The sequence below is a fragment of the Hyperoodon ampullatus genome, assembly GCF_949752795.1.
Source record: "Hyperoodon ampullatus genome assembly, chromosome: 8".
NCBI lineage: Eukaryota > Metazoa > Chordata > Mammalia > Artiodactyla > Ziphiidae > Hyperoodon > Hyperoodon ampullatus.
In genome coordinates, this window is record NC_136921.1 from 73537564 (window position 1) to 73565274 (window position 27711).

Genomic DNA, 27711 nt, shown 5'->3' on the forward strand with positions numbered 1-27711 from the left:
ATATTCTGTCACTTTCTTATTCACACTTGACTCCAAAAAGTTCTCAACTTTTTACATGAATAATCTAGAAAATAAATTTTACTCTTGCCTTCACAGGCAGCATTAAAATGAGCAGGCACTTGTGTTAATTTGTTATATTTTCTAATTTATTACTTAATTTTCCTACTGCCTGCTTAGAACTTGAGTTGTTCTGGTTAAAAAAATGATTGAAGGAGCAAACATAATGATACAAAAATTTAAATAAAGTTCACTATTGCCATGAAATGGGATGTCAGTTTTGCAATCCATCTGCACTTTCCCACTAAGCTGGGTGGAGTTGGTCTAAATGAATCTGAAGATATTTATGAAATAAGCTAATGTGAAAGGGCACTACAACCCATTAAAAGCGACTCTCTTCCTCTTCCACAGCGCGATGAAGGCCAGGGATGAATTTTAAGAGCTGTTTCCGGACACTTCCCCTTCTGCTTTTCCTGGGCAGAGTCCCAAACATGCTTGAGAAGTTGCCTTCCCACAAGGGAGACATGGACCCACTACTAGCAGAACTAATGCTCTGGTTCCTCCTCGAAGAACACCTCTTCAGAAAATCATCCCCATCCTTGAGGACAAAACACTCATCATCTGTGCTTGTCTGCCGGCTGAAGGCTTCCCTGCTCAAGTCTTCAGACACACATGCCTGGTACCCATCCTCACTGTCTATCGTCATGGAGCTCAGGCAGCTCTTACAGCTGCTCTCACTGGATAATCGACTCCGGTCCAGGAGAGCTGAACCAGGCAGGGGTCCAAACAAAGCTGATTCATCTATGTCCATATTTTCCAAACTTGGGCAGTTAGCTGCATCACCTAGAAAGCAGAAAACAAAGCCTACTGTGAAATGGATCTGAGCATCACTCCTTACAAGTAAATACACCAAATTTCTCTTTGAAGGGCACAAGAAAGAGTAAGGGTAAATAATACTTTTCACTAAACTTTCACTTGCATGAATAAGTAACTGTTCATGAGACCATTCGATAAACCTTATAGTACGATTTTTCAAACTATTTGTTCACAAACTAGTTTCCAGGTAAAAGGGTTCCATGGTGACAAAAATGGTAATGCTAGATTAAATAAATTGAAACAAGATTCTTCATGTGAGAACAGTTCAACTCATTTAACAGTATGCCAGTGTGACTTATGAATTTCCAAAAGAATCATTTCTTATATTGAAGTGACCATGCCACCTTTTATTAAAATTATCATAGAAATGGGCTCCAAAGAACATACTTGGGGAAATGCCTCTTATGGATTTTCTCTATTTTAGTTCCTCTGATTTTTAGTTACTATATTTTTTAATAATTGTAAAGTTATTATAACATCACTTGAAGTGTATGGGAAACACAGTTATAAAACCTGCCCCCAGGTGCTTCCCTGGTGGCGCAGTGGTTAAGAGTCCGCCTGCCGATGCAGGGAACACGGGTTTGTGCCCCGGTCCAGGAAGATCCCACATGCCGTGGAGTGGCTGGGCCCGTGAGCCATGGCCACTGAGCCTGCGCGTCCAGAGCCTGTGCTCCGCAACGGGAGAGGCCACAACAGTGAGAGGCCCGTGTACCGAAAAAAAAAAACAAACCTGGCCCTGTAGGCTGATTCTTAGAGAATTCAAAGATGTTTAAAACAGAAAGGATATCTTCCAGCCTCGATATGCCCAGATGATTCTTAGAACACTTTAATACTTAAATGCTTTGAAATGGTAGTGTACCCAGAAAAGATCCCTGTCCTAAAATAAGTAATAATTCATTTGAAGAAATTGAATGTTATCTGCTTAGTTGAATTTCTTCATCAACATTTTATAACCTACATCTGGGCTCTCCAAACTCAAAATTTAATCTCACACCAACAGCCTATTCATATTCCACTTGTTTCTGTACTATTTGAGTTGGTTAGTATACTGCTAAAAGAAAGGAGATTATTTGTAGTACCAACATGAGAAAAACATCATTAGAAGATGACTTTGCTTCAGGAAAAGTAATAGAACCTTACACACTCAGAAATTGTTTTATTTTGTGCTGATAATATCTACTTCTGCTCTCCTTTGTCCTTGGTTGACACTATAAAAAGAGACTGTTTATTTTTCCATTTGATCTGCAAGGTTGAGTAGGGCCAGCCCTGTGGTGACTAGTTATAATGCTTTCCTTTTTGCTAACAAAACCGATTTTATTTCATCTCCCAACAAGTTGATGAATTTCTTTTGATTGGCGAGCAGTTGGCTTGTAGAAACTCATGCCCTGGATATTTATTGTAGGTCTAGAAAAAGTAAGCTAAAGAACTCCTTCAATCTCTCAAAAAATATGTACAACAATGACCTATGAAAAGTCAAACTCCTTGATTCTGAACTAAGGATCATGTCTATACAAGGCCACTTCCATAAAGCCATAGAACTGCCTACACTTACCAGACCAAACCCCATCTCCACTCCAGGATGCTCCAGAAGTAGAGGCAAAGATATCCCAAACACCTTCAAGTCTACAGAAATCCCGGAAGTGGCCAGAAATGTGTTCCTCTGTCTGGTTAGCAAACTTCAGACCCCCCCCCCAACAAAGCCTGCTATATGGTTTTAAGAATATTAATTTAGAAACACAGAAAAGAGAAGTAACTCATACATGTTTCATTTTTTGAAAAAAAAAAGAACTTTGACACAAGCCTCTAAGCCATAAATTAGTGCCTAATTAAGAATTAAATGTATCCTTCTTCTGTAAACAGATTATCACTTTTAACAAACAGATATTCTAAGGTTATAAATAGAGACATTAGCTCTGTGTCATCTGAAGAAGATACAACCTATATTTCACACCCACACAGTTAGTGGTTTCAGTGGATTATTTGTATCTACAAGTTCATTCCTCAGGTTATACCAGTCACATGGCAAATGCCAAGTCAACAAATTTTAAACTCAACCCTTCTTTTCAGAATGTACACAAAAGCAAGAGCCATGCATTTGCTGTTATAATGACCCTTCATATTTCTGTTTTGGATTTGAGGGCCATGAAGAAGGATTTCTCTGCATTACTGTAACTTACACAATTTGAGCAAATAATAGGAGCTCCACCCAAGAAGCATGTTACCATTCCCAGCTTCAAGAGTTTCTGAGAACTGCCCAGCCCCTGAACTGTAGATGTTCTCAGGAATTTAATTCTTCTGCTGAAGTAGTAGGAAAATCAGGCGATCATTCATATTACTCTTCTAAAATCCCCAGGTGCCTCTTGAGAGCGAGTGCACACGTGCACCTGTGTCCATGTTTTCATGTGCATGTGTCCTGTGTATGGAGGAGGGGGTGTGATGATGACTTCTCCCTCCTCCAAATACAGTGGTCACTCCAAAAGCCATGCCAAAGAAACACAGGCTACTATTCTCAATCCATGCTAGGCAATTATTTGCTTGTAATGATGATAATCTTAAAACAATTTAGAGGCAGAAATACTGAAAGAATGAAATGTAAGTGTGGTTTCTGAACAGGAAATCACATTTACCATGAAGCAGGCGCTGTTCCTGTAACTGCAGAGATCTGAACTCCACCCATTTTCTCTTCAAGGTTTGCTGAGAAAGAAGAAGAAAAGTGCTAATTATTTGGAAACCCCAGTGATGATAGCAATTTACTTCCAGGTGTTGAGATTTGTCATTAATTTCTTTTTCGTTTCTTTCTATCACTAACAATCCCTCCCACTCATTTGAAAGATTCTTTTTCTGTATAAAAGCAGAATATTGGGAACACTAATTTCTCAAGAAATAATCTAGTATCACCAACAAGTTGAAACAATGATGCCATTTCAATAGAAACAACAGATAATAGAAACAATGATATTTATATATTTTTTTATTTAAAAATAGTAAAGAAACAGATTGCTTAGGTTTGTGTCCATTTACTAGCTGTTTCGGCAAGGCTTTACACTCTAGGCTTCTTCCGTCAGCAATATGAGAACAACAACAGAACCTAAACCTGGGAATTGTCATGAGGATTAAATGCATTAGTAAATGTAAAATGGTTGGAACAGTGGGTACAGCTTAGTAAACGTTCAAAAAATACCATGATCATTTTGAATGGATACAGAAGATGTAGTATACATATACAACGAAATATTACTCAGCCATAAAAAAAGAATGAAATAATGTCATTTGTGGCAACATGGATGGACCTAGAGATTATCATACTAAGTGAAGTACGTCAGACAGGAAAGATAAATACCATATGATGTCACTTATATGTGGAATCTGAAAAATGATACAAATAAACTTATTTACAAAACAGAAACAGACTCACAGACATAGGAAACAAACTTATGGTTATCAAAGTGGGAACAGGAGGAGGGATAAATTATGAGTATGGGATTAAGAGATACACACCACTATACATAAAATAGTAAATGACAAGGATTTATTGTACAGCATAGGGGACTACATTCAGTGTCTTGTAATAACATGTAATGGAAAAAAATCTGAAAAAAAAATAGATGTATAACTGAATCACTTTGCTGTATACCTGAAACTAACACAATATTGTAAATCAACTATACTTCAATTTAAAAAAAATATACCACCATCATTCTATAAGCCTGGGGCACTAAAGTAGTCTTTTCTGCTGGATATCTACTTATTTTCTATACCCAAAAGGGGAAGTTCTAAAAGGCTTCATTGGAGGGCTAAACTTAGAACACTGTAAGCACCCTGACTTTTTAACTGCTTCCTTCCTTGGCTACCCCGCACATGAGAGCAGTGGCCCAGGGAAGGATGAAACAGCTGCTGGAATGGTCACGACTGCACGTGAGGCCTGGCCTAGCCCACAGGCTGGAATCAAAAGTCAACCAAGCAGAAGGCATCTGACAAGGCAAAAAGGGTCCTTCTCCCTCCCCCTCCTTGTTCTTTACTCCACCCCTTCCTTTGCCATTTCAGGTCCCCACAGCAAGTCCAGCAGGTAAGCACAGCTCAGATTTGCCTGGAGACACTTATCCTGAAGGACAGCCAGCCTAGTTGGAAACAAGTGGTCCTTTGTACAAATCAGTCTGGAAGGGGTAGATGAAGGCTAAAAAGGAAGAGGGGGGAAAAAAGTACATTTGGAAGGGGAAGACTGAAGGAAAAGAAAATATTACAAGAATGTCATTAAGGGTTTAAGGGGGAAAGTGGCTGGTTCCTCAGTTCAGAGATTGAACAATCACTGGGCAGGATTTTCCAAGCCTTGATAAGAGTAACATTTAGCAGCAATCATTATGGTTGTCAATATAATATGCAATCAATGAGTCAAAGCCATAAAATACCTGGCTCAGTTAATTTCTTGTTCTTTCTGTACTGTAATATAGTCTACCTGGCTATGAGACTGCTGGGAGACCTGAATTACAGCTCTTGTAAACCTGTGGTCATATGAAGGTCAGAGTTAGGAAACCAGGAAGTACTGAACTAGCAGGGATCTGGCATATATACCAAGCCCTTTTTTTCTTTCTTAAAGAGGTTTATCTCTTGCAAGAGAATAGAGTCTAGTTGGGGAGCATAAGGATAGACTGATGCTCAAAACTAATTATAGGGAGAAGAGGAAGTTGTATTTCTGCACTTACTATGCAGAAATACAAAGTTAGAGCTTGCCAAACAGTTTCTGTGAAAGTCAAGGTTTTTAAATGTCAAATCTGTTGATTTGTCCCAGTCATCTAAGTATGTCGTCACTTAAACCAAGAAAATACCAATGCAAAGAGCAGATGTGTCAAAGTGACTAAGAGTTTTTAGTCTATATTGAAGCTTCCTTATTTTCCTCAGAGTCAGCCTATTATTAATATCACAGTAGTGTATTTGGACAAATCTAACCTCTCATTGTTAGAAGAAAATTTTAAAATACATGTGAGATTTAACCCTACTGGATCACGTCACCTCGCTGTGCCTAGCTCAGTGCCTGGTACATAGCAGATGCACAGTAAATATTGGCTAAATGAATAAATGAAAGGATGGCTTCCTGGAACAACACTCAGCTATCACAGACTGGATATTTTGGTTGAACATATCTCCAACGTTTTCATTCTACATGAGACATATAGCTAAACATTTCCATGGCACTTTACTACTTTTATAGTGCTTTCATGGATAATATGCTGTTTAATTTTTCTAACTGTCCTAAAAAGTTCCAGATTAGAAAATAAAGGTTCAATGTAGCAAAATATTTCCCAAGGGCTACAAACCTAGTAAATATCAGAGCTGGATTAAAAAGTAGGTCCCTCAGCCCACTAGATGTGCTATTTTCATGTTAAACATTTGAGTCACAGGCCATGAGAAAGGGAATCCCTGAAAACACAGCTCAGAAGGGACCATTGTTTCCAAAGAAGAGGTTATGGCCCCACAAAGAGTCTTCGAGGGACACAATGCACACGTAGGACGCACAAACTAAATGTCATTGTGTGAAGGGGAAGCCAACCTGACTTTGGTTAATAGGTCAGACCCAGACATTTCTGGTTCAAGAGATGAGCTGGAAATCTCATAATTTCAAGATTAGAAAAGGAACAGAAATGAAAGAAAGTGAGCAGAAATGAACCCAAAAGTCTTCTGGACCTAGAGAAAGAAAGAGGCACAAGGAAATTGGACCCTACGGTGATAGTTTAAATGCAATTATGTGAGGCAGAGACAAAGACAAGTTTCCTGCTTGAGAGAAGAACCTTGGCTGAAGCTCCACCATTGTGAAAAGAAGCTGAGCAAAGCTGTTGAGGACGACTAAAGCCCATGGAGAGCATGTACCCAGAGAGGCAGGAGCACATAAACGTAGCCTCATGACCTGAACTGAGCAGCACACTGGCCCTCCAGGGAAGGCATTCAAGCTGCCAGACCTGGCTTTAGACTGGAAGCCTTGAAGTGCAGAGCAGAGGCCACTGCCCAACTCTCACACTGAGTGGAAGGGAGAGGCCCAGGGAAATGGGAAATCCAGACTCCGGAGCTCCACAGAAGTTTAATGATAAGAAAGACAACAAAACTGATAATCAGTACATGGACTCTCTACAACAAAATAAAAATAGAAAAGTGTTCAAAGATTTTTAAAATAAGAATATTTACAATCCTCTGAGAGAGAAATGTGATGTTCCTAAGAATAAGAAATTTGAAACGAAGAACAGATAGACACGAAAAAGAACTATTTGAAAATTTAAAAAAAACTTTTAAAACTCAAGAGAAAGAACACATCCTATACAGAACACAGACAACATTACTGAAGGTATTACTAAGGAATTCAAAAATAACATAACCGTGAAAAGAACTGAAAAAAAGAATATAGATATAGTAGATGTATACACACATATATGTAAAACTGAGTCACTTTGCTGTACACCTGAAATGAACACAATATTGTAAATTGACTATACTTCAATAAAAAATAACATAACAAAAACGATAAAGTGATACAAAATCTGAAGTGGTTAGGAAGCATGGAAAGTAAATCAAAAGATGCTGAAATATGTCTAACAGAAATTTCAGAAGATAATCCAGGGAATGATGAGGAAGGTGTATTCAAAAAGGTCAAGCTGATAATTATCCAAAACTGAAGAAAGTCAGAAGTCTTTAGACTGGAAGGACACTGCAAGTTCCAAGCAGTATAAATTCAGAAATGAATCCAGACCTAATCACATTGTGGTGAAACTGTAAATCAGGAAAGACAAAAGAACACCTTAAAAGCAACCAGCAAAAGATGAAAAATTGCCCAAAATTGAAATACTGGGTTTTGAAAAGAGCTTAAAAATGGGCAATCCTCTAGAGAGAACTACCAAGAAAAAAAAAAAGAAAAAAGGCATAAAAAGTAGTACAAATGAAAATGGGGACACAAGCACAGCTGTGATAGAAAAGAAAAAGACGAGAACAGAATGTTTATTATCAACTTCATGCAATAAATTTGAAAATTTTAAAACTTTATTAACAAAAACATCATTCAATAAAGCTGGCTCAAACAAACAAACAAAAATAGAAAGCCTGAGCAGTCTTATAGCTAATAAAGAAACTGAAACAGAGTTTAGAAGTATTCACATCAAAAAGAAACACAAGCCCAGATGATTCAGATAGTGTTACAAGAATTCTACCAGAGGACAAAAAGGGGAAGAGACTCCTCACCTCATGCTAAGAGTCCAGTAAATTTGATACCAAAACTAAAAAAGATAGTCTGAGAAAAGAAAATTACAGGCCATCTACCTGTAAGATGAAGTTACCCTCAACAATGCTAAAGAAAATGTTATAAAATCAAATCTACAAGTATATAAAAAAGATGATAAATTATGACCAGGTTGGATTCATTATAGAAATGCAAGGGTGGTTTTACATTAGAAAATCTTTAAATGTTATTCACCAAGTTGACAGATTTTTAAAAATAAATAAATGAGAAGACCACCTCAACACTTACAGAAAAAAAGTATTTGACACAGTTTAATACACGAACACTGTAAAAACTACCAGAAAACTTGGTGTAGAAGAGAACCTCCTTAACCTGAAAAGTATAACCCTAGAGACAGGAAAGAATCAAAAGAATTCCCTTTAAGGTCAAAAGCAAAGCAAGGATGCCTTCTATTTTAGCTTCTATCCATCATTTTATTATAGGCCTTAACCAGTGTAGCAAAATAAGAAAAAGAGCTAAATATCATTCTCAACAGATAGTTATTATCTTCATGAGAAACTCAAAATAATCTGTAATTTATTAGAAATTATATAGTTTAGCAGGATGTTTGAATATAACAGCACAGAAAAATTGATTTCACACATCTACACATTAATCTCAATCAAAACATTATTTTTAATAAAGAAACTATAGTAAGAACAAAAATCATTTTACAAAGGAATAAATCTAATAAAAGCTGCATAAGATCTATCTGCATAAAATTATAGGAATTTATGGAAAGACAAAGAAAATAATAAAAATTATTTACTGAGATAGTCTGTCAGTAAGAAAACAATACCATATGGATGTAAGTCTCCTCAAATTGATCTATCTATATAAAACCGTATTATCTATCAAAACTCCAACATACATTCATAGAACTTAACAATTTGATTCTAAAATGTATACAGACAATCAAAGGACCAAGAATAACCTGAAAGCTTGCCCAATCAGACATCAATATTTATTACAAAGGTACAATAGCTGAGTTTGAAATAAACAAATTGATCAATGGATCAGAATTGGAAGCCTGTAAGATCCATTCATATCTGGAACTAGCTTAAAAATAGAGGTTTTACTGGAGGTCCATTGGGGAAAAAGAAGGACTGTATAAAATAAATGGTACTGGGAGAACTGAGTACTCAAATAGAAAAAAATAAAACAAAATTGGAATCCTATCTCATACTGCATACAAAAATTAATTCTGAATGAATTAAAGACTCAGATATTTAAAAGCTTTAAAACTTTTAGAAGAAAATATAGAAAATGCAGAGTACCTTACAAAGGATAAACAATCAGGAGCTCCCTCATAAACAAAATATCAAAGGAACAAAGCGCTCAAAGTGCTAAGGAGACAAAACACCAACTTAGAATAATTCAATTACCTATAAAACTCTCTATAGTAGTAGTGAAACAGATATTTTTCAATAAAGACCCACCTACCCTCACTAAAAGGAGTATAATACTACAGCAAGAAGGAAAGTAAACCCAGAGGTAAAGAACAGAATACAAGAAACAAGGGCAAGGCCGACAGTTCACAGGTTGGTATACTTGTTTACCAGCTGTTAAGAAAAAAATGCTGTCTTTTTCATTTTAAAAATGGATAGAATTTTCTAAAGTAAGCAATAATAAGGAAAATGGAGACTTAAATGGACATTTAAACATGTTAAGGTCCTCATGATGTTCTGGGAGAGGATGGAGATGTTGAAAATTTTCTAGGTTAGAAAAAATAATAAAGTATGTATATTAAAAGCTCAAGAGAAAATGTTCAAAGAATACAAAATGCTTAGAAGCATGCAAATATGTGTTGTGCAAGAGAGTTCTTTATTCCATGAAACATAAACCTATTTTTCACTTATGTTTTAAATAACATCACTAGTTTATATTCTACATTTCTTTCCTTTTTTTTTTTACAAAAGCCTGAAAAAAACAGTTTTACTTTTTTGAAAATGATGTTCACTAAGACTCTCTTTTGCAGAAACAAATTAACTTTCGACAATTTAAAAAACCTAAATATAATATAAAGAACTATTTACTCCTTACAAAAATTTAATGATAAAATGTTAGGGGCACCCCTTTTAACATGAAGAATAAGACTCACTATTTACAACATCCTGAGGGGCCTAGCCAATATTGTAAGAGAAGAAAGAATAAACTAGTTGAGTAATTGGGAGTAAAGGGGAAAAACTTTGGTTATTTGCAGATGATACTATGTTTATATAAAAAAATCCAAGGGAATCTACAAACATATTACTAGAATAAAGGGAGTTCAGAAAGACTCCTGGATTTAAAACTTTACACAAAAATCAATAGCAATAAGCAGTTGAAAATGTAAAAGACCACATTTATTATAGCAAAAAAATTAGAAGGTATATAGGAATAAATATAATCAAAGATATATAAAAATGTATGAAGAAATTTAAAAATGTTTTTGAAGTACATAAAAGACCTGAATGGAAAGAGAGATCCTGTGTTTGAAGTAAGGAAAGCGAAAACCATAAAAACATCAATTGATATCATTTATTCTATAAATACAATTCAATTACTATCACAGTGTAAAGAGGACTTTTTTCCAATGAATTTTATAAATTGATTCAAAAGATCACAGGGGTAAGCAAAATGACAAGAATATAAAACCAATGTTGACAAAGAAGAAAACAGGTCTTGCTGATGAATTAAATGTGGTGGAAGGGAGGAATAAAAGATAAAGTAGGAATATACTAACTCTACCCTCTTGAGCTCAATAACTGAGCACATCCTGAGATGCACATGAGCGAGGGCCTAGACTTCATGGTCTGCCAGAACCTCACCAGTCTAGGAAACTGAGATTTTTAAGACCCTCAAATAGCCTAGAGAATTTTCACTGAACATCCTGCATTGTACACTATCTCCTGTAAACTTTCATTTCCTCTTCAAAGTTGACATTGTATTTGCCAGTGAAAGTAGATTCAAGGACAGCCACAGGAGTAGAGGGAGATGATTTTTGTAGTAAGAATGAGGCAAAACAAAAGGATGCAGAGGAGGACAACAGAAAAACAAAAATCCCAGGCCCTCCTGCACACATATATAGCACTTGGGATGACAAAAACACAGCTTCTACTTCTTTGGTTTTTTCCAAACAAAATGTAAATTGAAAGAGATCACAGGTGCATTAATGAAAAGTTCTTCAGGTGATGTGCCTTCCTGTTGCCTTTCTGAGCCTCATAGACATGCAGAAGGAGGAAGGAAGAAACTGATTTGCCCTGGTTTGTGGAATTTAATATTCCTGCAAAGGTAATTGTATGGCTCTTGATAATTCAGCGGTTCAGTCTCATCATGACATTTCATCTTCAAGGGCTATCTCAATTCTTCAAATAGATCTTTATTCTACCACTCACATTCAAGGATGAAAAATGTGTCTCACTGTATTAAATTAAATTACCTTTAAAACTTGCAGCTTTGCCTCAAGCTCTGTTCTTTTGAGAATCATTGTTCCATTAAGAGTCTCTATCCTGTTTTAAGAAAAAAAGGAGGGGGAGGGGAATAGCATGAGTGATTCTTTCAAACAAGTACCATCCTTATGGAGTACTACACTTTGAGCACAGGCTATCCTTAAAAAGCAACGTAAATGTTACCATTCTCATGGCACTTCAAGTATCTGGATGTAAGCCAAACCTTCTGACAACATTCTAAGAAAGAATATGGAAAATAAATACTCTCTGAGAGGGTGACTGAAAGAAAAGACTCTGGTTTATTTGTAAACTGTAGCTCATTTTATAGAAGCCCCTATATGGCAATGACGGTTGTTCTCTGCTAGAACCTATTCTTTTGTGGTCTGGGTGAACCACCTCCTTCATTTGGTGAATATTTATTGGGCATCTACTATGTGCCAGACTCTAGACATCGTGCTAAAAGTGAGGGATACAGCAATGAAAACAGGCACTAGGGACTTTCAAACAATGGAATCAAGAAGCTATTTCTTGAAGCAAGGGAAAATCCTTTCTTCCCTAAGATTCTAGGAAATTTTACCTCTGTAACAGCCTTAATTTTGGAACTAGAACAAATGGAACCAGAACTACTATGAGATAATAACTTTCATATGACTCTCTTATCTCAAAACCTTTTAAGTGTACAAACTTTAATCTTAGAATTATCCATCTAATGGTGTTCTTTCTCCCTATACCAAATGCCCTTCTAAAAATAAAAAGACTTGCTCTATCCTGAGTTATTTGATTTGTTTTGTGGGCTCAAGTTAGATGCCATCAATCTGCATAAGATAAATATGATATGTGAGTTATACAACTAAGCATTTTTAATATATTGCTTCAAATTCATTCTGATAAATAAGCTGTAACTCTATAAAGATGCAAGAAAATTTTCAAGCCATGGTAAAATAATAGTATTAAATGCAGAGACCAGTTTCCCTCTATTTCCAACAGCATTATACCCAAGATAATGAGATGCTAGCAAGAGAACACGTTGTCTGCTTTCTCATTAGTGGGTCTTGACTCTGGGCGATAGTGACAATCCCTATGAATCTATTTGGCACTTTAATGTTGACCTGACCTGCCCAAGCAATAGATGTCTGTGGGAAGAACTGCAGCCATAGATTGGCCGCTCTCTTCAGTATTTGTTCAAACGGTCTCTCATCTTCCTTATCTCTGGATTGCCAATTGTCTCCACCCAATACTCTTTAATTATCCACCTGAGGTCTGCCCACTTTACCCATCTGGAATATAGGTTTCTGTTTCTAATCACCAGCATGTTCTCCTGGACTCTATATGATTCCTACCTTATAGACTCAAGTTTCTCTGGAGCTCAGGTGGCCCCCATCCTTTACCCTGAACTCATAGGATTCATAGAGTTGGACTCAGTCCTCTACCACCACCAGTCATCTTTCAAAACTACTCTCACACAAACCCCAAAGAAACATCCTTTGAAGTTTTAGACTAGAATCACTAAAGAGTGTCCAGCAGATTTTTTATTGGCAGCTTACAAGGAGCAGCTGTGGTGTAGCTGGAGAATAGAGCCTGGCATCCAGAGCAGATGGTCAAATCCCAGCCCTGGCACTTACTAGATGGTTGGTCTTAACTAAACCTCATTTCAGCCTGAGTCACTTCGTTTATAAATAGGAATATAACTAACTTCTGTGAAGAATAAATGAGATGATCAGAATAAATTCTAAAACTATTAAGCCTGGCTGGTGAGGCCCATACTCTGCTCCCTGGAGAACTCTCTGTCTTCATTTCTTACTATACTCTTCCTAATTCACCAACCACCAATTACAATGGCTTCCTCTCTATCCCTTGAATATGCCAAGCCCACTTTGAGAACTCAGAGACCTCTCCCTTTACCTGAAATGTTCTCACCAGGAGTTCATCTAACCATCCCTTCTCTTCATTTCGTTCTCGGCTCAAAGCTCACCTTCTCAGAAAGGACCACTTTAAACACTTAAGCTAAAATAGCAGCCCTCTCACTCAATGTTCTATCCCATCTCTTGTTTTACTTTCTTTATAGCAGTTATCAATAATTGAAATATCAAAATTACTTATTTTTGCAGGCTCTTCTTACCTATCTCCTTCCACAATAAAGCAATAGAAGAGTCTTTGTCTCTCCTGAGCCTATCACAGAGCTGGAAACATAGTATTTGCTCAATAAATATCATTTTAGTGAATGGGTGAATTCCATCTTTTAACTAATTACTAAGGTCTTATTAGGTACTAAGGGTGGAAATGTCAGTTGAATCTCTAACTGGGGAAACAAATGTCCCATTAGTAAGCTGGGAATAGTAGCAGATGCGAGTGTGTGTGTTGCAGGGCAGGAGGGCCGAGCAGACTGTTCTTTCAAACAGAACACTAGGAGAGAGAAACAATTGGCTGGTGGTAGAAGAGGAAAAAACTCAGCCCTTCTGACCTTTCATTTTTTCTAACCACAGGATTACATCAGCCATGGAAATTGGACCCATTCCTCTCTGTCCAAAGAGAATGTGTGCCAGTTTAATTGAATTTGAATTAAAAATAAAATTTAAAAAACGCTATCCCGCCCACTCAGATGTTTGGGCTATTGATGTTCTCTGACTTCAGATGTTGACAGCATGTTCAAGTTTGAGGAAACCTTGAGAAACAAAAGGAACTGATAAAAACGTCTGTACCCAATCCGCCAGCTATGGTGCACTGCCTCCCTTCTTGTGATCCTGAACAAAAAGCCTATTCATTCACTCAACAGGCATTATGAGAGACCGTAACATTTTTGAAGCCCCACGGGAAGCAGCCAGATAGTTACGTTAGCAGGTTTCCTGATGATCTGATCAGGTCAACAACTTGTTTGTGGGTAAAACCTTCTGTGCTCACACCATTGATATTTGCAAGGACATCACCTGGGAGATGCCAAGACAAATGAGTGTTAAAACGGTTGGTTAAATAATCTTTCCTGACCCGCGAATGAAATAAAACAAGCAAGACCCAAACCTTGGCAACATAAAGGAGTTAAGGAAATTCAAAGCAACAATCATGTCCTGACCTTCACTATCAAAAAAGTTATTTTTCTTGCTATTTAAATAATTCCTAACATGAGCATAGTTCTTACTTACCAGCTTGCAGGCCAGCGCAGTGTGCTGGGCTATCCTCCTGGATTTTGCAGATCAGGGTGCACATCTCTGAGGAGCAGGTGTTCTGGTTTTGGAGCCTGTAAGTCTGTAAAATTAAAGGGATACATAATTACCATTACCAAATATAAAATAGATTACCATTACCAAAAAACTCAAAATCTATTTGTTAAAAAAATATTAAGTGGTATCAGTTACCTTAAGCAGCATAATAGATAAGTGCAAAGAACAATTTGGGAAGCTTTTCTGAATATAAACTAAATCTAAGTACCAATCTTACACTTCTCCCACACAATCTGTAGCTGATTCCATTCATAAAAAATACATTTGGCTTAAGAAAGAAAGTAGGATAAGACTGGCTTAAGACTTTAAGACTTTCAAGCCTAAGAGACCACCTGATGCTATCATTATTGCATATTTAACAAGAAAAATTTGGTTTCTCTTTTCCCAATGGGCTAAAACAATAATGGCCAAGAGCAGAGAGAAAAATCTCTATGTGGTTCTCCCGAGCTAAAGTACTTATTACAGGAGCGTATGAAACAGTACACATCCAGCAAGGGAGATATGCCAACAATAATTATTTTAAATCAGAGTTCTGCAAATAATGACAATCTGCCCTGCATTCATTCAAAAGCACCATGATTGACTCAATTACCTTCATTCCTGAGTGCTCGGTTGTACATCTGCCCTGAATACTCATTCATTAGCCACTCGACTAAATTAGAAAAAGTTATGCTTCGCCTCTGGCCTCAATTTGGCAAAAGCAGCTTGGTTTTGTTTTGTTTTTGTTTTCGATTTGTACCAAGAACACAGCATAAGTGTTTGGTGAATAGAGTGGCCCAAGGACCTATACTTTTCTTTTTCACATATTTAAGTTATGAAGTCTCGTTGCATTTAGAATCAAAATCAGCATTCTGAGTTGAGTAAGTCTTCTAAACATCTGTTTCCTAAAATTAAACCACATTCCAGCACTGCTTCCCTGTGGAAAAATGAATGTCCGATGTTCATTCCTTTTTATTTTACAGACCTACAGCCTCCAGAACCAGCAGAACCAGAAGTCAGTCAAACTTCTAGAAACTTGACTTTGTTAACCTAAGAGATTTCTATGTACTCTGCAAGGCATTTAGAATCCCCGCATCTTAAAGATAAAGGGGGCTTTTAGAGACCGTGTAATCTACTTTCCATCTGTGCCAGAGATCCCTTTAACAGCTTTTCTGCCAGGGAGTCTTCTTCTTGCCACAGCCCGGGCCCTTCCAGAGATGGAAGGGTGGTCTGGTTCATGGAGGACATGAACCAAAGCTATAACAGACCCTCCTTTGGGAAACCACTGTTGTAATGATTCTCATTAGCAGTGAGAATCTACCCTCCATGTCCAGGGAGCAAGGTGAGTACAGTGAAGGGGAAACATGTTAATTGATGTAGCCTGCACCTGTGTATATGTTTGCAACAGGTGTAAAATTTGTGGCTTTGAGAAGGAAAGGCAGAGGTCCCCAAGTTTTGGAAAGAAATTATTAGTTGGATATTTCTCTCTTTTATCCAGTTTTCTAGCTCAATCATTTCCTAGAGGCACAAAAGTACATTGCCTTTCTCATGCCTGATAGCCTTCATTCAAACACTTTTCATTTGCTGACCTTCTACTGGAACCAGGCACATTACTAAGTACTTTATGTGTTAGTTCATTTGAAGCACCTAAGAACCCACTAAGGTAGCACTGAAAGAATATGAACTCAGGTGTACATGAATCTAAGGTCTGTGTTCCTGCCAAATTACTACATTATTCTCTGTAGCAGCAAAAAACTAGCTCCCATGGAAACCAGAGGAGGTGGACTTGTTCTCTCCCAGCATGCCCTGCACCTGGTAGACCAGGGCCCAAATACATGTTAATGATGGGGGCACAATAAGGGTACATGAGGTTCTATCTGGTCTTCAAAATGTTCCCAGAGCATGTCCCCTATTTGATGACTACTACAAATCTTATGAGTACTAGAGAATAGGTTATGGCATAGAGCTGGTGATGGAAAGCATACACCATAAGGGAATTTGCAGAGGAGTGGATCCTTGCATCACTAAGATAGCACAGACACGCTGCAGTCCAGAGGTGAAGCCATTAGCTCATGTGAATCCTCAAAGCTTCAAGGCACTATAGCCTGCTGTTTACTAATGATAGCTTTGATTCTTGCTTCATGTAGAGTAAGTGTTTACGGTATAAGGGAGAAACATGGGGGAAGCAGTGACATGTCTATAGAAAAATGAGAAGAGATCCTCACTGGTTACATTAAGTAAGAGTAAGTGAGTAGACTTTGCTCCTGTTTTCAGTAGCAATCACTGCACATCCTTGGGGATAATCTCATTTGAAAAGAAGTGGTCACAAAAAGCATAGTGTCTCTACAACAGAATAGGGAGTGTTTCATGTAAATGAGGAACAAGAGAGAGTACTATGCTTCTAAAACCTGATGGAAGAATTAGAGTTTTCACCAAATTCAAAAGTAGAAGAGTTCAGAAAGGAGAAGTTCTCTTCTTTTCCCCTAGAGCCTTCTCCCTATTCATTGCAGCTAGAGTTCCATTTTGTTTCTTTATTCATAAAACACATCTTACATAGCAGCTTCCTGTTCCTAATCTTAAAAGACACTGACTTTACAATTGTGGGGCTGATATTTAGTCACCAAAGTTTTCTGAAGGCAGCATCAAAGTTAAGATATAAAAACTGATGTGCAGTTTAAGGATATGGTTATGCAGAATGCCTCTAAAAGAAATGCAAAAGTGTAATGGAAAAAGAACACAGTAACACTAAAACTACTTCTCTTGCACTTAATTAGACTAGACTTCATTTGATCTAACTCACCACCTTAGCAAATATGGCCATGAAAAGCAGACACAAATAAGAAATGAAATTCTTAGGCTATTAAATAGAAATCCATAAATAAGTTAAAAATTTTCCTAGAGCATGAGACAATACGCACATAGAGCCAAATGTTCTTAAGTGTTCCAAATAATAGTTTAAAAATGTTGCCATAGCCAAAGCAATCTTGAGAAAGAAAAATGGAGCTGGAGGAATCAGGCTACCTGACTTCAGACTATACTACAAAGCTACAGTAATCAAGACAGTATGCTACTGGCACAAAAACAGAAATATAGATCGATGGAACAGGATAGAAAGCCCAGAACAGGATAAACCCACACACATATGGTCACCTTATCTTTGATAAAGGAGGCAAGAATATACAGTGGAGAAAAGACAGCCCTTTCAGTAAGTGGTGCTAGGAAAACTGGAGAGCTACATGTCAAAGAATGAAATTAGAACACTTCCTAACACCATATGCAAAAATAAACTCAAAATGGATTAAAGACCTAAATGTAAGGCCAGACACTATAAAACTCTTAGAGGAAAACATAGGCAGAACACTCAGTGACATAAATCACAGCAAGATCCTTTTTGACCCACCTCCTAGAGAAATGGAAATAAAAACGAAAATAAACAAATGGAACCTAATGAAACTTAGCTTTTAAACAGCAAAGGAAACCATAAACAAGACGAAAAGACAACCCTCAGAATGAGAGAAAATATTTGCAAATGAAGCAATTGACAAAGGATTAATCTCCAAAATATACAAGCAGCTCATGCAGCCCAATATCAAAAAAACAAACAACCCAATCCCAAAATGGGCAGAAGACCTAAATAGACATTTCTCCAAAGAAGATATACAGATTGCCAACAAACACATGAAAGGTTGCTCAACATCACTAATCATTAGAGAAATGCAAATCGAAACTACAATGAGGGGCTTCCCTGGTGGCGCAGTGGTTGAGAGTCCGCCTGCCGATGCAGGGGACATGGGTTCGTGCCCTGGTCCAGGAGGATCCCACATGCCGTAGAGCGGCTGGGCCCGAGAGGCATGGTTGCTGAGCCTGCACGTCCAGAGCCTGTGCTCCGCAACGGGAGAGGCCACAACAGTGAGAGGCCCGCGTACCGCAAAAAAAAAAAAAAAACTACAATGAGGTACCACCTCATACTGGTCAGAATGCCCATCATCAAAAAATCTACAAAGAATAAATGCCGGAGAGGGTGTGGAGAAAAGGGAACCTTCTTTCACTGTTGGTGAGAATGTAAATTGATACAGCCACTATGGAGAACAGTATGGAGGTTCCTTAGAAAACTAAAAATAGAACTACCATATGACCCAGCAATCCCACTACTGGGCATATACCCAGAGAAAACCATAATTCCAAAAGAATCATGTACCACAATGTTCATTGCGGCACTATTTACAATAGCCAGGACATGGAAGCAACCTAAGTGTCCATCGACAGATGAATGGATAAAGAAGATGTGGCACATATATACAATGGAATATTACTCAGCCATAAAAAGAAACGAAACTGAGTTATTTGTAGTGAGGTGGATGGACCTAGAGTCTGTCCTACAGAGTGAAGTAAGTCAGAAAGAGAAAAACAAATACCGTATGCTAACACATATATATGGAATCTAAAAAAAAATGGTTCGGATGAAACTAGGGGCAGGACAGGAATAAAGACGCAGACATAGAGAATGGACTTGAGGACACGGGGAGGGGGAAGGGTGACGAAGTGAGAGAGTGGCATGGAGATATATACACTACCAAATGTAAAATAGATTACTAGTGGGAAGCAGCCGCATAGCACAGGGAGATCAGCTCGGTGCTTTGTGACCACCTAGAGGGGTGGGATAAGGAGGGTGGGAGGGAGACACAAGAGGGAGGGGATATGGGCATATATGTATACATATAACTGATTCACTTTGTTATACAGCAGAAACTAACACAACATTGTAAAGCAATTATACTCCAATAAAGATGTTAAAAAATAACACATCACTAATGCAAATATATAAAATGCACATTATAAAGAGATATTGCTCTCTTATTTATGAGCTGGCTGATATCAAGAATTTCTGATCAGTCTCAAACCTACCAGAAGACTAAAGCAGCTTCAAACAAGAAGCAGACTATGTCTCAGGGTGGGTTTTTTATCCGCTTGAATGTTTTCTTTCCTTGATGGTACCCAACATACTGAAAAGCTACCTAAAACATTGAAAACAAGTCACAGCCTCCATCATTCCCTAAGCCCAACTTCATTCTTTCTCTGCAAATATCATGACATAACCAGTGCCACTTTCTTCATTAAAAGTCTGGAAAATCTGAAAACTGCCCACCTGAATTTCAAACCCAAATTTTCCATTATCTTGTTTTTCCACAGTAACAAGCTTTCTGTAAAACAAAAAACAAAAAAAGATCAAAGTATAACATTTGGCACATACCTATCATTAAAAATAACTGTCAATAAAAAATAGCTGATGTTTATGTAAGCTGTAGTATATATGACTCTGTGTGTGTGTGTGTGTGATATCAACAGCCTGGAAAGCTGTGTTCCTAAATATCTTGCTGAGAAACCAAAAAATAGATTAATTTCTTTACCTTTGAGCCCAGGAAAAGTCACCTGAAGAACTTGATCTCGTCAGAGCAAGCTGAAAAACACAAGCACACAGTTATTGAAAGGTCCTTAAGACACATCTGCAAAATGTTCTATATCACAAAGGACTTTGTTCTTTATCACCTTCTTTGGCCCAGCTCCTGGGAAATTGTCACGGAAAGGCCGTAATTTCCATTCTCTAGCGATAGCAAAGGAGAGCTGGGAAAGGGACCGTTCAGGCAGTCCACTTGAAAGATTAAATGAGGCTTCCATAATAATACCCCATGGCAAAAGAGTTAATGTAATGTGGCAAAGCTCCAAAGCTTCCAAAAAGAACTTCATATCTAATCTGTATTTAAAATAGCCTCTGAAAGGTTAACCAGAGCAATTTATAATCACACTGAAATCCAAAGAAAAATAACACCCATGGAATGGCATATAAAACCCAAATAGTTGATAGTTTTGGGAGATGCTGATGAAATGACTGTGTTTATTGTAATAGTTCAATATGTTACTGTTTTTAGCAGGATAAAATCATCTCTAAAGAACTAACTAATACCCAGAAGCACAATTCGGGTGAAATCAGAGACTCAAAACCTCAATTCTTTTTATGATTTATTTTTGCAATAGTTTTAAAAGAGTACAGTGAGATTTCCAGCCAAGAAAAGAAAGGAACCTCAGAATGATGTAAATGGCATAAATAACATCACCTTTACTCCTCTGCATGTTTTGGGAAAAGGTCTTATAAACATAAGCTTCCAGGATACAGTCTACCGTTATAAACAAAGTAAAAGTTAACAAAAAGTGGCATCTTGTTTTTAAGGTAATTACAGTGAGTTTTTTTGTTTTGTTTATTTGCTTAGGGATTAACAAATGTTAATCAGCTCTTTCTCAAGTGTTGGTCCAGGGCTCCAAAACATAAGCTCATTCTACTAGTTAACCCATGGTGTTCATTTAACTGGCAACCTATTATGCTTCTCATATGTCAAGGACTACAGAAAATATCAGGAGATCAATTCAGGAGTCCAAACAAATAAAAGTAAAATAGAGGATGGAAAAACACGTAGAAGAAATTAATGCACAAATTAAATCTTCATTAAGGCATTTGTTAGTGGAGAAGCTTACATCAGTATAAGGAATTTGAATTACCAAGTACAAAATGTCAGCATTCTCACAAGTTTTCTGGAATGGCTCAGTGTTCAGAATTTGGCCACTTGTCAGTAATGTTAACGTAATGAAGACCTGATCTCTTCCTAACAATTTGATGTAAATTAATTATATTTTCCTCACTTGTCAGTTTTGGACTTCAAATCATTTATATCATCGTGAAGACTGCAATCGGAAGGCTCAGAAGCAAAAAAAGAAAAATTCTCTATATTTGCTAAAAAGTATCTATTTTCAATTTATAAGGACTAACTGTGGAAGACCTATAACAGTTTGTATGGTTTGTTTCAGCCTGATTTTGTCCTGATAAGTACCATTAACAAGGGTGGGGACCATTCAGTTATGCAGCAGCCTGCCTTCTTGTGGAAGATAGCAGTAAATTTGATATGCCCAAGCATTCTCAACCTCTCTGTTATACTGTACACACATTTTCTTAATCTACTTTCATTATTTCCATTTGCTTGGCTTTGATCCTTATTTCAGATTGTAAAGTACTTAGGTAGGTCATACCTAATCGTGCTATCTGTAAATCATACCTAGGGTTTATATTTAAAATTATTACTCTTGCTGTCAATATTCATCAGATAATGCACATATTCATTCATGTGGAGGCATATATGTGTATTTATGTGAAGGGCAGATTGGATTAAATACCTCACTTCTGTTCATAATTCCCCGTATCCTTTGGGCCTCTTGGGGAATGCAGTTTTACCTTCTACCCCAGCGCCCATCACAGGGCCTGGAGTCGAGTGGAACCGTAAAAACAGCTAAACAGACAAACAGAAGTAAACTACTAGACTACAATACGAGCAAGTAAGAGGTGGTGGGAGATCCAAAGTAAAAGAGTCTTCAACTCTGTCCTTCATTAAATTAAATATCCATAGGAAAAGCTCAAGGGTAGACATTTAAAAATATAAAGTAAAATTTAAAATGAAAGAAAACAAACAATGATAAAAAACAAACACCTGAATCGCAAAACAGCAAGAACCATAGAAAAAGGACTAATAGAAAACAAAGTATGTCAGTAATGCCTTAATACACAACTACTAAATGAATGAATGGTGGCAAAAATCAATGAATCCTTACAATTTTGAGCCTTCCTTCACCAATTTTAAATACCCTTTTGCTAAGCAAATAATCATAGCATTGAGGGAAACTTCAAGGTTTCATCTCTTCCACCATTAACTTGCCTTCTAAATCAAAAATTATTCTAGATAGATTCAAATATAAAATTGTTTAAGTCCACATGACAAATCCCAGACTTCTATAGAGAAGGAAATTTCCCCACCTCTCTCGGTCTAACCTTTCTATCTAGCTAATCGACTAAATTAAGATGGAAATATCTGCCTAGCACAAGGTGAGATGCAGAGCAGATACTCAATTCTTGTGGACTGACTGATCCGGGTCATCAGTGACACAAAGGAAAAACTCAGACTAAATCAAATTATGAATTAGTTTCCACTCTGGATCAGCAATGAGCCTCTCATAGGCACCTAACATTTAAATAAAAAACAATTTAAATTAAGCACCATCAAATTCTCTGACACATTCCACATCTTGACACAATGCTTACGTGGTTTTGATCTGGGCTGTCAGACTCAGGCGATGTGGAAAGGAATGTTCTCAGGGTTCAACCAACTATCTGCCTAAGTGACAAGAAGTATGTCTGAGGTCTTACCAAAGGTCTTACACTTTAGAAAAAGTTTTCCCTGCAGCCCATTCCCTGGAGTGAGCAGCCCTCTTCTAGAATCTGACCAGTGGAGTCTCTGCTCCCTTGACTGCCCTCCCAGCCTGAGCTTTTTCTTAGGGCTGTGGGGATGACACCAAAACTCATGAATGAGGAACTGGTGTGCAATGAACAGCATATGCTGGCAACAGCTGTCTTTTATATGAGAAATCTAGGCTTAGCAGTTTGGCAGGGCTGCAAACTACACATTCGATTACATCTGCTGAGTAGACAAAGCTCTTTAACCCCTTGCTAGCCTCTAAAATAAAGATGCCTGGGGTAGGGCTGAGGATCCGTCTCTTTTGTTTTTAGCCAGATGACTTAAAAGATTAGACATCAATGTTAAAAATGTAATTTTTGTTGCTATGCAGTGATTCACAATGCCCCTCTTTAGTGGGAAACCAAGACCAAATACTTCAGCTGTCAGTTTGCAAAAACTAGGGATAATCTGCCGCAGAGCCAGACAGACAGCCCTGCAGAGGAGCTTGTCATTCCATACTGTAGCCATTTCTGCTGCTAAGTAACGGCCTGTTACTTCCTGTCCCCACTGTGTACTCATTTCCTGAAACTGCTGCGGGTTGGGGAGAGGAGGATACCTATTCACAGACGAAGTATTTTTGTTTTTGCTGTTTGTTTCAAAAGTCCCAAAATTATGTGCTCCCTTTCCAGTCCCCTGCCTCATTCTCCCCAATTCTTCCATGAACACAGACTGGTTTTTTTTCCTTTTTAAGTCAGGAGCTTTAGGATAGCAGGGCTCCACAGAAATATTCTAAGATTAGCAAAATAATGGAGCTGAACTCAAGTTTTTAACTCTAAGTGCCCTTAAGGAACCCAAATAGAATGTTGCGGCTTCTCGGGAAAGTCTCATTGTGGGCCCATGAACCTCTTTTTCAAGAAAAAATTTTTGGATATTGTCTCTAAGCATACCACAGTATAGATTAGAGAATACTTGTCAAATTCTTTTGTAGTGAAATTAACAGTTTTCTACTAAAAGTATACATTAAATGATCAAAATATCTTGCCATCAGGAACACTTGGGAGTTTTGGTAACGGATGGGTGTGTAGCCAGAAATAATGTAAAAGATCCTGAAGGGTAGAACCCATCCCAGAAATACATGCATTACCGGGTTTAGCACAATATTCTGTACCTGAACTTATAAGTGAAATAACCCTTCCAGAAGTTGTCTATTTAGTAATAATTCGATAACCAAAAGAAAACCAGGCAAAGAGAGTCTGTCTATGGTCCCACTAATGCACATTCAGGCTTCTCCTCTGTTTGTCAGGTTTTCACTATAGCATTCAGTGGAAACTACTTTCCAACAACAACCTACTACCCTTGGGAGAGTGGATGCAAGGTCCAGTGGCTACTCCTTTAGCATTGCCACGTGCATCAAGATGACGTTACTTGGTCCTGTCTCCTTCCTATAGGGTTTTCCATTGTAGAGATTTTTGTTTTCTAAAACCATGCTCAGAAGTAGGAGCCATACTGGGAGTGTGTCACCTCCTACAAATAAAGGTATTGAGATCATATAAATACACAGAAATCTGTTTTTATATAATGTTGAGTATAAACACCCTGGCTAACCAGATAGAGCTTTGCAGAAAGCAAAGCCAATGACAACAAGAAGTATGAATTGTTGACGTCAGCCCTGAAAAGGTTGAAAATAACAGTGGGCAGAGAAACACCTGCTTGTGGGATTGCCTCAAAAGGATCTTGTTGCCTGCAGTTCAGTCAGTGCCAAATATGTGATTATTCTCTAAAAAACCAGTTAAGGGAAATGAACACCCATTCGGAAAATTCTGAACTGTTGGGATAAACTTGCATCAAGCCTCACTGATGATAATTGTACAGAATCAGAAGTATCGTACACAAGATGTTTTGTTTTGCCTTTTTTTTTTAAAGTAAATCTCACAACAGTAAGAAAAAGCTGTTTGAATAGGAGAAGTCTTACCATGGGAAAGAATATGAGAAAAGGGAAAAGAGAAGAACTAAAAAAGATGAGAATATATGAATAAAATAACTGGTGTGGAAATGTGTGTGTATGTGTAGCTATTATACAGATTATACACACACACACACACACACACACACACTCATGTACATCTCATATGCCTACATCCCTCTCATTATCTTCTGCCAATAGCCTTCTACTGATTCCTCTTTTTAGTTCATGCTACCTTCACTCAGGCTTAAAACCAGATGTGTCTCCTCCTTCTTCACTGCCTTCACAGCCAAGCCTTTGAGGCTCTTCTCCATTCCTTCGAATCTTCTTTCTCCAACTACAAAAGTTGCTCCCTCACTGCTAGTCTCTACCCACTTACCGACAAGCATGTTGCCCGACTAAGGTTCCTAAAACCTTCTACTCAATCATGCTCAGTTGTTTCCCTGTGCTGGTCAAATTACTACTTCCTCAGGGGAAGTGTCCAAGTGTTGTGTAAAGCAGCCCAGCTCTGAGGTCTCCCCTCCCTTCCCACACAGACTCTCATCAGGTCCACCTAACACAATAATGTGTTGTTACTTAAACTGCCCTAAGAGCCCCAAGATCTGTGCTGTGGCATTTAAATTATTCCTTTGCTCTGGAATACCCTTCAATACCTGGAATATCTATCCTTCAAGGTTGCATTCAAAGACATGTACCTGGATTGGAGCAGGTATGTTATTTTACGTTGTATGATGCCTATTGGTTCTGCCTACTCAATTGTAAACCCTATAAGGCCAGGAAAAAGTGTCCTTCTCATCTTTGTATACCCTACACTGCTGTACATATGAAAAGTGAATAGAGATTTTGGTACTTCCCACAGTTGCTTTAGTTTCAGACAGTAAATTGATAGGAATATTCATTATTATGATAAACAATGTCATAAAGGCACTTTTGGATTGAAAAGGATCAATCATCCAAACCATGACAAATTATTCCCTTATCTTCATTGTGAAAAATACCAAGGAATCAGCTATGTACATCACTGAAAAAAGATCACGAATCTCCCACTATGCTGTAACTCCCTAATCCTGAAATTAGAAGGCTTAAGAGGAACATATGATGTGCATACAAGAGTTAAGGGCAAAAATTCATGCTTTAAAGCATTCTTAATATTTTCTGTATTCCGATATGTACGTGGGACATTATAGCAAGTTATTTAACCAAAATCTGAAGAGGTGTTTTGGTTTGCATTTTTTTACGAGCTGGAAATTGAAAAATGAAAAAAAACTCACAATAAATCCAGTTGTATATGGATTTTTTCCAAATGAGTTTTCCTCTCTAGGGAAATACTTTGCAATAAAAATTAAAATAATAGCATAATTATTGAGCACATACTACATGTCAGTCACTCTGTTAAGCACTGTACATTTCCTCACTTAAGCCGCAGAAGAGCCCCACTAGATGGTTCTATTATTATCTTCATTTTAGAAAAAACAAAACTGAATCTTAGAGAAGAAGGTGACTCTACTCAAGATTCCACAGCTAGTAAGTCATGGATCTCGCACTCATTTATCCCGTTAAGAGTCTTAATTCCCGGGCTTCCCTGGTGGCGCAGTGGTTGAGAGTCCGCCTGCCGATGCAGGGGACACGGGTTCGTGCCCCGATCCCGGAAGATCCCACATGCCGCGGAGCGGCTGGGCCCGCGAGCCATGGCCGCGGAGCCTGTGTGTGTCCGGAGCCTGTGCTCCGCAACGGGAGAGGCCACAGCAGTGAGAGGCCCACGTACAGAAAAAAAAAAAAAAAAAAAAAAAAAAAAAAAAAAAAAGAGTCTTAATTCCCAATAGTGTGAGGTATGTGCCAGTGCCCCAGAACTGTAGATAATTTAGTCAATAAAATTTGCCCTAAAAAAAGTATTCTCATTGGATTATGAACTGAAATGACTATCAAGGACTGGGAGAGAGGCTGGGAGGGAAGGAATCAATGGGAGACATTGGAAAATGGAAAAAGGAGCAATAACTCTCAAGCTGGTTGTGTCTACATACACCTTCTTCAAGTTGATGTGTTCAATGATTTTTATTTTACCTGAACACCTCTTCCAGTGAGAAAAACAATCTTCTTTTAACTTTTGCCTTAAAAATGTTGTCTTATAGTCTTGGGTTTCCCTGGTGGCGCAGTGGTTGAGAGTCCACCTGCCGATGCAGGGGACACGGGTTCGTGACCCGGTCCGGGAAAATCCCACATGCCGCGGAGCGGCTGGGCCCCGTGAGCCATGGCCGCTGAGCCTGCGGGTCCAGAGCCTGTGCTCCGCAACGGGAGAGGTCACAACAGTGAGAGGCCCGCGTGCCGCAAAAAAAAAAAAAGTGTTGTCTTATAGTCTTAAATCTTAAAGATTTAAGGATTAGTGCAGGAGCTCCCTGGGTTCCTCACCTCCTTCCTCACCCATACTCTGAGCCACTAATTCCAAAGCAGCTAAAATAACATTTTTAATATGCAGTCAGACAAACATATCACTCTGCTCTCAAGAGAACATGAACACTCTAAAAGGTACAAAATAGCAATCATACCTGCTTTCTTCCCCGAGGCAAAGTAGCCACAGTATCTGCCAGCATTTGAAGCCTTCTATTATCATCCATGGGAAAGCTGCCTGTGAGTGTGGGGTAAGAGCTATATGCTGGACCAGCACGGTACTCCACGAAATTGCCATTGTTGCTCTGTTGCATGAGCCTTTGTAAAGACATTGTGA

General features: G+C 38.0%; 1 protein-coding gene across 1 annotated transcript; it reads right to left on the reverse strand.

The window, feature by feature from the left end:
• Positions 1–379: 379 nt before the first annotated feature.
• On the reverse strand, positions 380–27706 carry CYTIP (cytohesin 1 interacting protein; the record flags this gene model as incomplete). The annotated part of the gene is made up of 8 exons (XM_079709855.1): positions 380–840; positions 3501–3567; positions 11550–11619; positions 14390–14483; positions 14697–14799; positions 19900–19954; positions 20162–20211; positions 27533–27706. 8 exons carry the CDS (start codon positions 27704–27706, stop codon positions 380–382), a joined length of 1074 nt encoding a protein of 357 aa, XP_079565981.1.
• Between the last annotated feature and the right edge of the window lie 5 nt (positions 27707–27711).